The 18,291-nt window shown below is 41.3% G+C and overlaps 1 protein-coding gene across 7 annotated transcripts in view; it reads right to left on the bottom strand.

Annotated features, from left to right (window-relative positions):
• Positions 1–18,291, bottom strand: part of mbd6 (methyl-CpG binding domain protein 6) — a 239,446-nt gene that overhangs the window by 102,652 nt on the left and 118,503 nt on the right. For all 7 annotated transcript variants that reach the window (XR_006312186.1, XM_043694121.1, XM_043694122.1 and 4 more), the window contains one exon: positions 371–1,064. Coding sequence is in view for 6 of the 7 variants with exons in the window: in XM_043694121.1 (XP_043550056.1) it covers positions 371–480 (110 nt within the window). In the remaining variant the exon portion in view is untranslated. Of the gene's footprint in view, positions 1–370; positions 1,065–18,291 lie in introns of those variants that run through there.

Raw genomic sequence — 18,291 nt, 5'->3', positions numbered from 1 at the left:
ATCTGCCACTGAACTTTCAAAATGTTCACTTTAAAAGAAGTCAACACTTGAAATAGTCAGTCCTATTGGAAAAGTTTAAATTAAATAACCCATAACTTTGCCGAGTAAACAGATTACAGAGTGAGTAAACTGCAAGGCAAGTAATTACGTCATGGAGCTGGAGGGCATTTCCAACTATGCAAAACACCATAAAAAGGTAGAGTAAAAATAATTACCAGCACAAAAATATTAATAGGAAACAGTTTTTTGATCACAATTTCTATGTACCCTGTATTTGACTCCAGAGGCATTTCTCAAATTTGCTTTCTCTTTATTCAAACCTTCTTCCCATTCGCCACATTGACAACCTTAAAAGAAATGGAACACATACCTCATGTACAGCACTCCATTCTGGTCAACTTGCCGCTGCCATCCTATTGGAACTTGGACTGCTGGCCCCCCGCCATCCTTTTCACCATCATTCTCATTTCCTCCATTCATTTTTATGTTTCTGCTTGTGACACCTCAAAGATATCAATAGTCAGATGATATCTCTGGATTTCATGTCATCATGGCCTCTGAAACATGACCATATGGTACAGTGTTTGTCCACTGTACAAAGTATTCAGGGAGATGTTCCAGGTCAATGAGGAATCATCTCTTCAAAAGCCACCATTTTATATAAAGTCACTGCTTCATAATAATCCACATTCATTTAGTGTTGTGGGATGAATCAGAGCGTTTTCAGCTGGAGAGTAAAGCTACATGGAGAGAGCCGGCTGCCTTCTAATCAGAATGCACATGATTTACAAATGCCTTTATTAGGTTCTGAGCTTTAAGAGGATAATATATGTTCTGACATACAGCAGTTTAATTCAACTTTACTGATTCCCGCAGACTAGTCTTGACTTTTTAGGGTCAGGGTAATCTCTCTACAACTGAAGCCACAGTAGAACACATCCTTCTCTTTAACGTATATTTCCCAGCACGTCGAAATACAGATGGTTCTCACATTTGGCAAAGCAGCCTCCTGACGTTGCTTCTCACTGCATCCATAGCTTTTATACCAGCCTTTATATAACGCCCTGTAAATAGACAAGAATTTAGTTTAGTTAACCGACTATCAATATTTTATGCAAAATTAACAATTAGTTTATCATCAAGAAAATGATTATAGAGGTGTGCTGTAAGATATTTGCATATACTGCACAGTGCACTGATACCTGGTCATGGATTCTGAGGAACACTGCACTGTCTGAATATATTATCTAAAATACAAACTTTAGCCATTTGAAAATCATTTGAGCCATCATGAGCAGGTTTGCTTATGAATTAAGTAAACATGAAAAGGAGAGAGATTTCTTCATTTCACAAATACATATGTATAAATAACTTGAATCAGTGTTTAATCTTTAAATTCCATTTTCATATTCTAAGCCCCATTACTCCATATACAATAGCACCAGAAGCCAGTATAGACTTGGCTTGGCATGTTTTGATTGCTTTAATTGCAAGAACTTCAAGCCATTCAGAGCTGTGTTTCATACTTAATCCTTTATATTTCGATAACACATTATATCATCAGCTAAGGCAAAGTAAATCTTAGCAGGACTTATACACTTAATGGTAAGGTCCTAGGGAGTGTTGCTGAACAAAGGGACCTTGGAGTGCAGGTTCAAAGCTCCTTAAAAGTGGAGTCGCAGGTAGATAGGATAGTGAAGGCAGCATTTGGTATGCTTTCCTTTATTGGTCAGAGTAATGAGTTGGGAGGTCATGTTTAGATTAGATTAGATTACTTCGATTAGATTACTTACAGTGTGGAAACAGGCCCTTCGGCCCAACAAGTCCACACCGACCCTCCGAAAAACAACCCACCCAGACCCATTCCCCTACATTTACCCCTTCACTTAACACTACGGGCAATGTAGCATGGCCAATTCACCTAACCTGCACATTTTTGGACTGTGGGAGGAAACCGGAGCACCCGGAGGAAACCCACACAGACACAGGGAGAATGTGTAAACTCCATACAGACAGTTGCCTGAGGCAGGAATTGAACCCATGTCTCTGGCGCTGTGAGGCAGCAGTGCTAACCATTGTGTCACCGTACAGGACATTGGTTAGGCCACTGTTGGAATATTGCATACAATTCTGGTCTTTAGGCCACTGTTGGAATATTGCATACAATTCTGGTCTCGATCCTATTGGAAAGATGTTGTGAAACTTGAAAGGGTTCAGAAAAGATTTACAAGGATGTTGCCCGGGTTGGTGGATTTGAGCTATCGGGACAGGCTGAACAGGCTGGGGCTGTTTTCCTTGGAGCGTCAGAGGCTGAGGGGTGACCTTATAGAGGTTTACAAAATCATGAGGGACATGGATAGAATAAACATAAAAATTCTTTTCCCTGGGGTGGGGGAGTGCAGAACTAGAGGGCATAGGTTTAGGGTGAGAGGGGAAAGATATAAAAGGGGCAACATTTTCCACACACAGGCTGGTACGTGTATAGAATGAGCTGTCAGAGGAAGTACAGGAGGCTGGTACAATTGCAACATTTAAAGAGGCATTTGGATGAGTATATGAATAGGAAGGGTTTGGAGGGATATGGGCCGGGTGCTGGCAAGTGGGACTAGATTGCGTTGGGATATCTGGTCGACATGGACGGGTTGAACCGAAGGGTCTGTTTCCATGCTGTACATCTCTATGACTCTATGACAATTTCACTGATTGATCAAAGCAATCTCACAACGTTTTATTTCCAAACCTCAGAACATCTTATAAAACTGTGCAGTTGAGACAAAGGTTCTCATGAAAAAGGTCATCACGTATAAATGGCTGTATTTGTAAAAAGACATATGAGAAATGTCAGGAAGTACAGGATGGAATGATATGGAGGAACTGAAGAAAATCAGTAGGAAAAGGAAATAGTGTCAGGGAAATTTATGCATTAAAGGCAGATAAATCTCCAGGGTCTGATAATCTACATACCAGAGAACCGAAGGAAGTGGTCCTGGAAATAGTGGATGAGCTAGTGGTCAGCGTCCAGGATTCTATAGATTCCATACCATTTCCTAGAAATTGTAATGTAGCTAATGTTACCTCTTGATTGTTAAAGGAAGGCAGAGAGAAAACAAGGCATTAAAAAACCAGTCAGCCTGATGTCGGCAATTTGGAAAATGCTAGAGTCCATTGTAAAAGCTGAGCATCTGGAAAACGCGAGGATGATCAGTCACAGTTAGCAGGGATTTATGAAATGGAAATCACGCCTGACAAATTATTTGAGGATGCAACTTATGGAATTGGTGAGCAGGAGCCAGTGGATGTGGTTTATTTGGACATTCAGCAGGCTTTCAACAACATCCTACCTGAGAGATTAGCATGAAAAATTACAGTGCAAGGGATTTGGGGGTAGTGCATTGAGATGGATGGAAAATTGGTTGGGAGACAAGAAACAAAGAGTAGTGATAAATAGGTATTTTCCTGGATAGTAGGCAGTGACTAGGGCTGTACCTCAAGAATCAGTGTTACGGCCCCAGCTATTCCCAATACATATTAATGATTTGGATGCATGTATGGAATGAGCTGTCAGATGCTGCTCGTTGGATGCTGCCTGAACTGCTGTGCTCTTCCAGCACCACTGATCCAGAGGAAGTGATGGAGACTGGTACATTTACAACATTTAAGAAGCATCTGGATAGGAACATGAATAGGAAGACTTCAGAGGGATATGGGCCAAGTGTGGCAAATGGAACTAGATTAGTTTAGGATATTTGGTTGGCATGGACGAGTTGGACTGAAGGGTCTGTTACCGCGCTGTACATGTCTATGATTGTATTACTGTAATTAAAAAGTAAAAATTCCAAATTTGCAAGTTGAGTCAGTGGCAAATGCATGGGAGATGCAGTATAATCTGGGTAAATGTGAGATTACCCATTTTGGCAGCAAAAACAGGAAGATGGATTATCTTAATGGTTATAAATTGAGAGCGTGCATGCTTATATACCAGTCACTAAAGGTATGCCTGCTGCATATGCGCGCTATCAAGGTAGCTAATCATATGTTGGTCATTTTGGCAATAGAATTTGAGTACAGTGGTAAAGATATCTCACTGCAATTATGCAGGGCCTTGTTGAGGCCATAACTGGATTAGTATGTGCACTTTTTGTCTCCTTGGCTGAAGAAAGATGTTCCAGCTATGAAGTGCAACCAAGCTTTACCAGACTGATTCCTGAGGTGGCAGGACTGCTGTATGAGCAAATGTTCATATTTGCTGGAAGTCCATTGGGGGGGTGATGGTGAGAGAATTAGACAGGGAGAGGGAGATGGAGAGTGAGAAAAAAACTTTTAGAACCCTATAAAGTTTTATCGCATGAGACAGGGCAGATCAGGAAGCATTTTCGTGACGATGGATGAGTCGAGAACAAGGGGTCAGAGATTAAGAATATTGGGTAGACCACCTGGGCTGAGATAGCAGAAATGTCTTCACTCGGAGTGTTTAGCGGATGGGATTACGACTACAGAATTCACCCAAGGCCAAAAGCAATGTACAAATTCAAGAAGGAGTAGTATAGGCTTAAGTGATCCAAGGATATGGGGAATAGCAGAAACAGGCAACTGAACTGAGTTGGATGATCAGGTGTTATCATAATGAATGGCTGAGCAGGCTCAAAAGGGAATAGTGGCAGAATCCTGCTCTTATTTTCCATGTTTCTATGTTACTTACTGATCTACTTAAACAAAATGTAGTACCCATAGCATATTCCCTTTCAAGCACAGTGGAAGCACTTGTTGCAGGAAGTTGTTTGTTCAAGCCTTAGTTCTGAATATGAGGACATAATCTGAATTGATATTTCAATGCAACACAAAGGGATATAATTACAAAACAGGATGGTGTATATGTATATGTTAAATCTTATGTGTACCCATTCAGGTAGATTAAAAAAAACTGCAAAGTACTGTTCGTTGCCAGAGACTGGCCAATGCACCTTCCTCAAAAAAAATTGCTCAGATTTTATTGCACACAAATTAGCTGTTATGTTGGCCTGCATACATGACTACAGACTGCACATCAAAGAAAATATTCCCGAGGAGCAGAGCAAACACATGGGAGCAAGAGTCCATGCAAGCCAAAAAAAAAGAAAACTTATTTACAATAAATAAAAAGTAAATAAACCATCCTAACAGGCATAGTTGTAAATTAGTAGAATTTGTTCAGTTAAAAACTAAACACTAATCACCTTGTCAAAGCATAAGGTCTTTTCCTCCCTATGATTTTAAAGGCTGGTGATACCAATGAAGGTGAAAGAAAAGTGAAGCAAAAGTTTTTAAAAAATTCATAGGATCTTCCAAAGCAATTTCTTTAGGATAGCAAAGCAACAGTTGCCAAATCTGAAACCCTGTAATTGTAAATATAATTATTGAACTCTTAGCACTTCACAAATATGCAGTATCACAATTTTATCTTGTTACAGGATGACTGCTGCAAGCAAGAATGTACATCTATTGCAAAATTGGACTGGAATTGCTATTGACTCCATATTCTCTTAATGCTGCTAAGAAGGGCAATACCTATTGCCAATCCCTAACTATTCGAAAAGGTTGCAGGAAGCTGTAGGGAACCATTGCAGTTCATCTTGTGTAGATATGGTGTATCCACAGTAATATTTGAAAGGAAGTTACAGGATTTGGATCCAGTTGCAGTGAAGGAACAGCAAGATAGTTCTGGGTCAGGATGGTAAGTGGCATGGAAAGGAACTTGAAGGTAGTGCTAGTCCCATGTACCTGCTGATAATCTTGGATGGTATTGAGCTTCAAGTGCTGTTGGGAGCTGCACTCCTCTACTTGCGTGGAATGGATACCACTGCAATCCTGACTCGTGCCTGGTGCACAGGCTCTGGAGAATCAGGTGGTGAATTACTTGCAGCCTTTGATCTACTCCTATAGCTTTTCACTTACGTGGCTGATCCAGTTCAGTTCCTCATCAACGATAATCCAAAGGTTGTTGATATTGGATGATGAAACAACAGACGTGCTGCCGAATCTGGAAAATGATTAAATTCTCTCTTGGAGATGATCACTGCAGTACCTGCAGTCTGATTTTGTTTGCTGCTTATCAGCCGACAACCAAACATTGTTCATATCACACTACACATTAATATGGACTGCTTTTTCTTGAGTCTGGAATGTTACTCAAACATTCATCAATGAATATCCCAGTGATGGGTTAGACAGGTTAGCAGAGTGGGCAAGAATTGGCAGATGGAATACAATGTGGGAAAGTGCAAGGTCTTACAATTTGGTAAGAAGAATGGAGGTATGGACTATTTTCTTAATGGGGGAAAAAAAAATCAGAAATCTGAAGTACAATGGACCTTGGAAGTTCTTGCCCAGGATTCTCTGAAGGTAACCTTGCAGGTTGAGTCGATGGTTAGGAATAAAATACAATGTTAGCATTTATTTTAAGAGGACTAGAATTTTAACGCAGGGATGTACTTCTGAGGCTTTGTAAAACTTGGTCAGACCACATTTGGAGTATTGTGAGCAATTTTGCAGCCCATATCTCAGGAAGGGTGTACTGGAGCAGGGTCAGAGGAGATTCACAAGAATATTCCCAGGAATGAAAAGCTTAACATATAAGGAACACTCAAGGACTCTTGGCCTATATACTCATTGGAGGTCAGAAGGATGAGGAGTGATCTAATTGAAACTTACAGAATACTGAATGGCCTAGATGCTGGAAAGATGTTACCATTGGCAGGAGAGACTAGGACCTGAGGGCACAGCCCAAGAGTAGAGGGGAGACCCTTTAGAATGGAGAAAAGGAAAAACTTCTTCAGCCAGAGTGTGGTGAATTTATAGAATTCATTGCCACAGACGGCTGTGGAGGCCTGATCATTAAGTATTTTTAAGGCAGAGATAGATAGGTTCTTGACTGCCAAGGGGATCAAGGATTACAGGGAGAACTCAGGAGAATGAGATTGAGAAACTTATCAGCCATGATTGAATTGCAGAGCAGCCTCAATGGACCAAATGGCCTAATTTCTGCTCCTATGTCTTATGATATGCCATGAAGCAGATGATGATGGTTGGACCAAGGAACCTTGTCTGAAGAACTTCTGGAGCAATGATTGAGACAATTGGAATGTTGTTGTTATTGGAAATCAATGTGGTGGCTATAATTAAAGTGAATGGAGAGTTCTTCCTCAATTCCCACTCATTTACAATTTTGCTGGGGTTCCTGAATGCAATACTCAGTCAAATACTACCTTGAAGTCATGGACTGTCACACTCACTCCATCTTGAGTTCAACGGTGTTATCTATAACAGGACCAGGGTTTAATGAGGTCAGGAGCAGCATACCCCTGACACAACACAAACTGAGCACCATCAGCAGGTTACTGCTGACTAACTGCTCTTGATAGCATTGTTGCTAACAACTTCAATCGCTTTACTAAAAGTAGAAAGTGTTGGAGCACTCAACAGGTCTGGCAGCATCCTGGAGAAAAAAACAAAGTTAACATTTGGAGTCTGTTCCAAAGTTGCTCCAGGATTTCTCCAACACTTTTTAATACTAATTCAAATTTCTAGCACCAGCAGTATTTTGATTTTCCAATCAATCATTTTGATCATTGAGAATACCCTGATTAAGTTGTAATTATCTGGATTTATGTCTCGTTTTTTGAGGCTGCAACTTACTTGGGGCAATGTTCCACAAGATTGAGTCAATGCCAGGGTTGTAACTACATTGCAACAGCCTGACTGGAAATACAAGTCTTCAATACTACTGCTGTGATGTTACCAATGCCCATAACCTTTGCTTTGTCCAGTGCTTTCAGTTTTTGCTTAATCAAATGAATTTAGGAGTGGCATCTCTGATGTTGGGGACCTCAAGAGGAGGCAAACATAGATCGTCCATTCAGACTTCTCATGGAAGATGCTCGCAAATGCTTTAATCTATTTTTTGCACTGATGGACACATGACCACTTTGATTTTGCATTGGAAAGATATTTAATAAACAATGAAGCCAAAAAGATATCAATGATAGGCATGTAAATGAATTTTGGATCACAATCAGATCAGCCATGATCTTATGAAAGCAAAAACTCCAGGTGCTAGAAAACGGAAATAAAAATAAAAAAATGCCAGAGAAACTCAGCGGGTCTGACAGTATCTGTGGGGAAAGTTAATCTTTCAATTTCAATTTGATTGTTCTTCTGAAATGAAATCTTCTGAATGGGATTGTCTTCAATTCTGAAAAAGAAATGTTATCTTCCTTCTCTCTTTCAACTGCCAGACCTGCTCAGTTTCTCCAGCATTTTCTATTGTCATAAGCTTATTAAATGTCTGAAGTAGGCTCAAAGGGGCCAAATGGTCCACTCTAGCCTCAGTTTTGAATGTGCTCCTTCGGTGCTGCATCAATGAGAATAAGGATACCTTTGGTTATTTATCCACGGGTTATTTGATTCACGACTGGATGTAACAGAACTGCAGTGCTTTGATTTGATCCATTGGAGTGGAATCTCTTAGCACTCTCAACTGCATAAACTTTGATCTGCCAAACGGTGTTGTATCTTCACAAGGTTGGCACCTTGGTATTGGACATAAGTGTCTGGTCTCCTCCTGGCATGATTTCCTGTAATCTTTGGATTGATGGTAATGCTGGGCCATATGCTAATTGATTCAATGTGCAAATTACCACTGATTTTTCAATATTTGTTACAAGTGGGTACAAATGCCAAATCCTGAGTTCCAAAATTAATGTTCAGTCTTTATCTGAAACTTAAATGCACATGTAGCATCTTGCCAAGCCCCAACATATGAGCATTTTACTAAGAAGGCACATCACCACTCAACAGAAACTTCAGTGGCATTCTTTTGTTACTGCTGATTCTGTACACTTTTGTTAATTCGTGATATTTTCCATGATGATCTGAAATTTTCATCTGGTGGAAAGCGGTGAATTAACTCACGAGAGATGGTTATTAATCAAGTAATGCCTCAACATTAACTGTGCACATCTATTTAGCACCCAAATCAAAACTAGTTTTAAAAATGGATCCTTAAATTGGGAACTCACAAACCCAACTGCCCCGGCTGACCTATTGTCTCGGCCTGCTCCTGTCCCAATGTACACATCTCCACATACCTGGATACTGTCCTACTCCCCCATCGACGTTCTCCCCCCTCTACCTCCTCCATGACTTTCATTACCCCAGCCCCAACGCCTCATCTTCATCATGGACATCCAGATCCTATACACCTCCGCTACGATGATGACTGTTTCGTGCTCCCATGAGGAGGTTGAATAGTTCATCAATTTCACCAACATATCCCACCCCGATCTCAGGTTCACCTGAGCATCTTGGACACCTCCCTCCCCTTCCTAGACCTCTCCATCTCCATCAAAGGTGACCGACTCAACACAGACATCTTCTGCACACCACAGACTCCCACAGCTACTTGGACTACTACGCCTCCCACTCAGTCTCCTATAAAAATGCTATCCTTTATTCCTAATTTCTCCGCCTCCGCTGCATCTGCTCCCAGGAGGACCACTTCCATCACAGAACACATCAGATGGCCCCTTCTTCAAAGACCGCAATTTCCCCTCCCACGTGGTCAATGATGCCCTTCAATGCATCTCATCCATTCCCCGCACCTCCGCCCTCAAACCCCATCCCTCCAACTGCAACAATGTCAGAAACCCACCCTGGTCGTCACCTTCCACTTCACCAAACTCCAGATACATTGCATAGTCTTTTGCCATTTCTGCCACAAACAGACGGACCCCACCACCAGAGATATATACCCTCCCAACCCTATCTGAATTCTGTTAAAACCATTCCCACTGCGAATCTCTTGTCAGGTCCACACACCCCCACCAACCCACCTTCCCTGCCACTGCAAGAATTGCAAAACCTGCACCCATACCTCCCCCCCCTTACCTCCGTCCAAAGCCCCAAAGAAGCCTTCCACATCCATCATAGATTTACCTGCACTTCCACACGTCATTTATTGCATCCGTTGTTCCCAATGCAGTCTACTCTACATTGGGGAGACAGGACGCCGACTTGCAGAATGCTTCAGAGAACACCTTGGGGATACACGTACGAAGCAACCCCACATACCGTGGCCAAACACTAACTCCCCCTTTCACTCCACCAAGGACATGTCCTGGGCCTCCTCCATCGCCAAACATAAGGCCTGAAGGAAGAACGCCTCATCTTCCACCTTGGAACACTCCAACCACACAGGATTAATGTGGATTTCACCACCCTCATCTACTTATTGCATTCTCAGCGACCTCCCCACCCCAAGCTCCATGTCCCTCTCATTTACGTCTCGACCACTTTAGCTCACAAGCCTCAATCTTGATGAAGGGCTTATGCCTGAAACGTCGATTGTCCTGTTCCTCAGATGCGGCCTGACCTGTTGTGCTTTTCCAGCAACACACCCTTGACCCTGATCTCCAGCATCTGCAGTCCTCACTTACTCATTTTGTCATGCCTGTTTCATAAAATGTTTTTATTAAATTCAAGAAGTGTCCTTTTGCAAGTTTTGCTCTGTTCCCACATCAATAAACGTTACAAGGGAGTACATTTAATAATACAGGCTAACCTAAACTGATGAATCATTCAATATAAACTGATACAATTAGTTGCACAGTTAAAACAATTGCCTTCTAACAGCATTTATATAATCTACAGAAATTGCTTTGAAACAACACAGATCAAAACCAAAGTTTGGATTTTATCTATTGGCTATAATCACAGGCCTATTTCTATCATTTGTAACAAGTGGAGCTTTATCTAAAGGTAATATGCAAGATATGACAAATCAACTGATTCTGACAAGAGATTCAATTGAGGGTTTTTAATAAGTCATTCCCTTGTCCGGAGTTTTATTCACCTTCATTCCAAGCTGAAAAGTACAGAATTGCTTTCAGCTGAAATATGGGGCCTTCTACCCTGACAGTGTCTGTAAATACCTATTATAAAAAAAAGCTTGTATAGTATGGCAAGTATCATAAACTAACTTTAACATGTGGCATAAAAAGCTACATTTAGCTCTCTGAACCTCTAAATATTGGGAACAAGTTACACAAATGCTCCAGAAAGATAAAAAGTTGTGCTCTTCACAGGAAGAAGATGTATAGCATTGAGGGGAGAAAAAAAAAGCTGAACAAAAGGTAAAACTAACAGAGTTGAGAGAATGGGGAAGATGACAGACTAAAGGCAGTTTAATTAATTATTATATGTCTTTTAATTTCAGGGAAAGCCTGATTAGGGGTGTATTCCACAAACCAGAAGAATAATATGATGCATTCATGCTTAATACAAAAGAGGCACAAAAATATCCAAAACCAACTAAAATCAGAAAAAAAATTATCTGGTCCATGAAAACAAAGTGGAGAATACAACTATTCTATCAACTTTTCCATTTCTAAGAATTGGCACGCTCTGGAGGAAGGATATGAAATCACTGTACTCTAATCATTAACTTGAGATTATAAGGGTGAGGAATGTCAGACTGATGATAGAAATCAGCTTGAAACAGAAAAATAAAAGTAAAAGCTCAGTACAAACAGTTCAATTTTAAAGAATTCAGAAAGGTGACATTAAACAATATTTCAGGAAAAGGAAAGACCATGCTATTTGAAGAATCAATCCCTTTTAGGTATGCTATATTCACTGAAGCCAACTTTTGGCCAGGAGTTACCTCACAATATAACGTCAATTTACATGATGTATCCAACATCGTCCTCAGTTTATTTCAAAAGGCAGTATCTACACTGTATTTCAGAATTCTGTTAACTGAGACACAAGTTCAAACCCCATTATATCAGCTAGGGAGTTTAAATTCTGTTTAAAAAAAAACAAAGCAAGAATAAAAAACTACTATGGCAGTGGAGTAATCAGCAATTGCTATCAAACCCCAATATTTTCCTCCTGTCTTGTCCATTCTCACATTGACTAGAACTGGTATTGTCTGACCAAAAAAATCATAAAGGGATTGACCTATTAATATCTTACAAATGAAAAGAAAACAGCCAGTTCCTGTTTAATAATATAAGGTTCTTCAGTTTCTAAAATATCTACAGTCATAGAGTCACAGAGATGTACAGCATGGAAACAGACCCCTTGGTCCAACCTGTCCATGCCAACCAGTTATCCCAACCCAATCTATTCCCAACTGCCAGCACCCAGCCCATATCCCTCCAAACCCTTCCTATTCATAAACCCATCCAAATGCCTCTTAAAACGTTGCAATTGTACTGGCCTCCACCACTTGCTCTGGCAGCTCATTCCATACCCATACCACCCACTCTGTGTGAAATAAATTGCCCCTTAGGTCTCTTTAATATCTTTCCCCTCTCATCCTAAACCTATAGTCTCTACTTCTGGACTCCCCGACCCGAGGAAAAAGATTTTGCCTATTTACCCTATCCAAGCCCCTCATAATTTTGTAAACCTCTATAAGGTCACCCCTCATGCTCTGACGCTTCAGGGAAAACAGCCCCAGCCTGTTCAGCCTCTCCCTATACCTCAAATCCTCCAACCCTGGCAACATCCTTGTAAACCTTTTCTGAACCCTTTCAAGTTTCACAACATCTTTCCGATAGGAAGGGGACCAGAATTGCACGCAATATTCCAACAGTGGCCTAACCAATGTCCTGTACAGCCGCAACATGACCTCCTAACTCCTGTACTCAATACTCTAACCAATAAAGGAAAGCATACCATACGCCTTCTTCACTATCCTATCTACCTGCGACTCTACTTTCAAGGAGCTATGAACCTGCGCTCCAAGGTCTCTTTGTTCAGCAACACTCCCTCGGACATTACCATTAAGTGTATAAGTCCTGCTAAGATTTGCTTTCCCAAAATGCAGCACCTCGCATTTATCTGAATTAAACTCCATCTGCCACATCTCAGCCCAATGGCCCATCTGGTCAAGATCCTGTTGTAATCGGAGGTAACCCTCTTCGCTGTCCACTACACCTCCAATTTTGGTGTCATTTGCAAACTTACTAACTGTACTTCTTATGCTCGTACCCAAATCATTTATGTAAATGACGAAGGAGAGGACCCAGCACCGATCCTTGTGGCACTCCACTGGTCACAGGCCTCCAGTCTGAAAACAACCCTCCACCACCACCACCCTCTGTCTTCTACCTTTGAGCCAGGTCTGTATCCAAATGACTTGTTTTCCCTGTATTCCACAAGATCTAACCTTGCTAATCAGTCTCCTATGGGGAAACTTGTCGAATGCCTTATTGAAGTCCATATAGATCACATCTACCACTCTGCCCTCATCAATCCTCTGTTACTTCTTCAAACAACACAATCAAGTTTGAGAGACATGATTTTCGATGCATAAAACCATGTTGACTATCCCGAATCAGTCCTTGCCTTTCCAAATACATGTACATCCTGTCCCTCAGGATTCCCTCCAACAACTTGCCCACCACGGAGGTCAGGCTCACTGGTCTATAGTTCCCTCGTTTGTCCTTACTGCCCTTCGTAAACAGTGGCACCACATTAGCCAACCTCCAGTCTTCCAGTAGCTCACCTGTGACTATCGATGATACAAATTCGTACAAATAGTATGAACAACTAGGAGCTAAATTAAAAAGCAGAACCAAAAAGGTAATAGTCTCTGGATTACTATCTGAGCCACGAGCTAAATGGCACAGGGTCAATTGGATTAAACAGTTAAGTGTGTGGCTTAAAGATTGGTGCGGGAGAATTCATGAGATTGGCACCAAGACTGGGAAAGAAGGGACTCGTACCAATGGACCAAAGTCCTAGCCAATCTTATAACTACTGTTGTAGACAGAGCTTTAACCTAAATAGGTGGACAGTGGGGGTTCATTTGTAGGGGAAATTAGAAAACCCAAATTGAGAGTGCACATAAGCAATGTGGCAGATGGTTACTAGACAATAAAGGGGAGGGACAGAACAGATGTGTTATTTTATGCACCAAGGAATTATAAAAGTGCTGGGAAATTTACCAGTAAAGTAAATTTAAAAGCTTTGTATCTAAACACACAAAGCACTCAAAACAAAATTAATGAGTTAATGGTGCAAATTGAAACAAAAGAGTATGATTTGGTCGCGAAAAGTTGCAGAGAGATCAGGTCTGGAAATTGAATATCCAAGGGTGCTCAGCATATCGGAAAGATAGACTGCAAGGAAACAGAGGTGGAGTAGCTTTGCTGGTAAAGTATGGGATCAGTGCTGTAATGACAAATGACGTAAGCACAGAAGATCAAGATTTGAAATTAGTCTGGGGAAAAATAAGAAATAGCAAAGAGAAGTACTTGGTAGGAGTAATCTATAGGTCCCTAAAGAATAGTTACACAGTAGGGCAGTGTATAAACCAGGAAATTAGATTAGATTCCCTACAGTTTGGAAACAGGCCCTTCGGCCCAACTAGTCCACACTGACCCTCCGAATATGCAATTTCTCACTTTTAGCCAAATTAAAGTCCATCTGCCACTCTTCAGCCAATTGACCAAATTTATCAAGGTCTCTCTGAAATGTTAGATAAACTTCTTCACTGTTCATTACACAATTGAAATTACACTGGCCTATCCAAGGTAATGCAGCATCAGTGTATTGCTATAATTACAAAAGGATATTCAGATTCAATCATGTACAAAGATTTCAAGGAGCACAGAACATTTTGCTCAAGGGGCTGCATGGTGACTCAGTGGTTAGCACTGCTGCCTCACAGCAGCAGTGACCGGGTTCAATTCCCGCATTGGGTGACTGTCTGTGGGGGGTTTACACAATCTCCCCGGGTCTGCATGGGTTTCCTCCGGGAGCTCTGATTTCCTCCCACAATCCAAACATGTGCTGGTCAGGTGAATTGGCCATGCTAAATTGTTCATAGGTTAGATGCATTAGCTCAGGAGATAGGGTCTGGGTGGGTTACTCTTTGGAGGGTCGGTGTTGACTTGTTAGGCCGAAGGGCCTGTTTCTATCCTGTAGGGAATCTAATCTAATCTAATCAAAAGACAGACTTTTAGCTCTATTTTGTAACATTTTATTGTATTGTGAAAAAAGGTACCAATTCAGTACAAACAACTTGAACATTGATTTGTATCATTCCTTGTATTGCTGGTTCTGAAGATGAAATTCTGAAACTAATCCACATGCATGGCAATAACATCTGTAAATAAAGGTACCAACATGCTCAAGATAAAAATCTGTTTCCCACTTCAGCTTAAAAGATACAAGTTAAAGATAAAAAAAAGAGTTGCAAAAGGAGACATTTTGAAAGGTTGAAATTGCAACTCAGAAAGGATATCAGTCTATATTAAACCACTAGTCTATAACCACTGAAGCACCATGGGGTGGCATGGTGGCTCAGTGTTTAGTACTGCTGCCTCATAGCGCCAGGGACCCACTTTGATTCCAGCTTCGGGTGATTGCCTGTGTGGAGTTTGCACATTCTCCTGTGTCTGTGTGGGTTTCCTCCAGGTGCTCCGTTTTCCTCCCACAATCCAAAGATGTGCAGGTTAGGCGAAGTGGCCATACTAAATTACCCATAGTGTTCAGGGATGTGTAAGCTAGGTGCATTAGTCAAGGGCAAATGTAGAGAAATAGAGTATGGGAATGGGTTTGGGTGGGATACTCTTTGGAGGGTTGGTGTGGACTTGTTGGGCCGAAGGGCCTGTTTCCACACTGCTGGAATTCTATGAGTCTATGATGAAAATAATTAATTTCATGGTGCAATGGCAATCTGAAGAGTGGCAGATTAGTAGAGGGCAAATTCTCAATCGTTGAATTGGTTTGGTCACAGCATAGTCCCCTCACACATTTACTCATGGTTATTGGGTGTAATGTGTGTACACATGCATGTAAATGCTTGTGTTCTTCAGGAGAGGAAGCAAACGTGTAAACAAAAAGACTCGACAATGAAACAAAACAGTAAAACTGAAGTTAAACACATGCACAGTTGAGATAATATTGGATCAGGCAAACTGCCTTCGGCACAAGTCAGTTTAGTGAAATGCTAAAACAACATCTGGTTATTAATCAAGGATTTCAGTGGTCCATCAGACCTGAAACAAAAGCTACTTAGACAGAGGTAGCAATTTAGGTGTACTGTGGGCAAATACAGGTGTACTGTATTTTCTGCACGTACTCTCACAGGACGCGCAGAAAATATAGCCAAATTGCTGTTTCAAGGTTTCATCAAGACTGTTTTAAAATAGATGCTTAAAATTTACAGAATAAACCAGGTTCATTTGTCTGACAGACAAAACCCGAGGGGTGGAGACAAATGTAGCTTTTGCTGATTTCTTTGCTTCACTTAAATTGCTGCGGTTTTGATATATACTAATGGCCTGTACTTGGCTATTAAGTTCATACTTTGCTGATGACTCAAAGCTCAGCAATGTAGTATTCAGGGGAAAAAAAAAGATTGAGGAATATGTAGACAAATAGCAGATAAGATTAAATGTAGCAAAGTGTAAAGTAAATTACTTTGGTAGGAAAAATTAGCAAAGATAAAAGTAAAAACATGCAATTTTAAAAGCAGCACTGGAACAGGAAGACTGGCATGTATAAATAAACTACTGAAAGACAAGTTGAGAAGGCAATTTACAAAAAGTACATGGAATCCTGTAATTTATTATTACAGGCATAAATTATTAAAGGAAGTTAGGCTAAAACTTCAAAAAATAATGATTAGGCCTCAGATAGAGTATTACATTTAATTCTGGGCACCAAACTTTCAAAAGAACTCCAGAGAGGAGGGACTTGAGTGATATAGAGTGGAGAAGCTGCTATTGTCCTCGTTAGAGCAGAGATAATTGAAGAAACCTAATATATGTTCAAAACTATGAATTTTCTTAAGATAAAAAGAAACTCGTCAGTGACAAAAGGGTCCATAATGAGATGACAGTCATTTAAAGAAGACTGGCAAAAGAACCAAAGTCACTTGATGAAACATTTTTTAAAAAATGAAACAAGTTATGTCATCCTGGAGTCCACTGCCTGAGAGGATGGTGAAAGCAGATCCAATAACTTTTAAAAAGGAACTGAAGAAAAACAAGGGAAAAGCAAGGAGCTGAGGAAGGGTTGAAATGGATTGATTGATTGAAGCACAGGTACAAGAGGCCAAGAGACCAAATTCAGTATATACAGTCACAAAGATATACAGCATGGAAACAGACCCTTCGGTCCAACCCGTCCATGTCGACCAGATATCCCAACCCAATCTAGTCCCACCTGCCAGCACCTGGCCTTTATGCCTCCAAACCCTTCCTATTCATATGCCCTATTCATCTGGGTGTTCTTGTACACCAGTCCATGAAAGCAAGCATGCAGGTACAGCAGGTAGTGAAGAAGGCTAATAGCATGCTGGCCTTCATAACAAGAGGAATTGAGTATAGAAGCAAAAAGGTGCTTCTGCAGCTGTACAGGGCCCTGGTGAGACCACACCTGGAGTACTGTGTGCAGTTCTGGTCTCCAAATTGGAGAAAAGACATTCTGGCTATTGAAGGAGTGCAGCGTAGGTTCACGAGGTCAATTCCTGGAATGGCAGGATTACCTTACACTGAAAGACTGAAGCGACTGGGCTTGTCTCCCCTTGAGTTTCGAAGACTGAGGGGGGATCTGATTGAGATGTATAGGATTATGAAAGGATTGGACACTCTAGCAGTAGGAACATATTTCCACTGATGAGTGAGTGCCAAACCAGAGGACACAGCTTAAAAATACGGGGTAGACCATTTAGGACAGAGCTCAGGAGAAACTTCTTCACCCAGAGAGTGGTGGCTGTGTGGAATGCTCTGCCCCAGAGGGCAGTGGAGGCCCACTCTCTGGATTCATTTAAGAAGGAGTTGGATAGAGCTCTCAAGCTTAGTGGAATCAAGGGTTATGGAGATAAGGCAGGAACAGGATACTGGATTAGGAATGATCAGCCATGATTATATTGAATGGCGGTGCAGGCTCGAAGGGCTGAATGGCCTACTCCTGCATCAATTGTCTATTGTCTATACCCATCCAAATGCCTCTTAAATGTTGCAATTGTACCAGCCTCCACAACTTGCTCTGGCAGCTCATTCCATACACGTACCACCCTCTGCGTGAAAAAGTTGCCCCTTAGGTCTCTTTTATATCTTTCCCCTCTCACCTTAAACCTATGCCCTCTAGTTCTGGACTCCCCCACCTCAGGGAAAAGGCTTTGTCTATTTATCCTATCCAAGCCCCTCAATTTTGTAAACCTCCATAAGGTCACCCCTCAGCCTCCGACGCTCCAGGGAAAACAGCCCCAGCCTGTTCAGCCTCTCCCTGTAG

The sequence above is a fragment of the Chiloscyllium plagiosum genome, chromosome 7 (genome assembly GCF_004010195.1).
Source record: "Chiloscyllium plagiosum isolate BGI_BamShark_2017 chromosome 7, ASM401019v2, whole genome shotgun sequence".
Classification (NCBI taxonomy): domain Eukaryota; kingdom Metazoa; phylum Chordata; class Chondrichthyes; order Orectolobiformes; family Hemiscylliidae; genus Chiloscyllium; species Chiloscyllium plagiosum.
The sequence above is the reverse complement of the archived record's forward strand: the minus strand, read 5'-3'. Positions and strand labels throughout refer to the sequence as shown.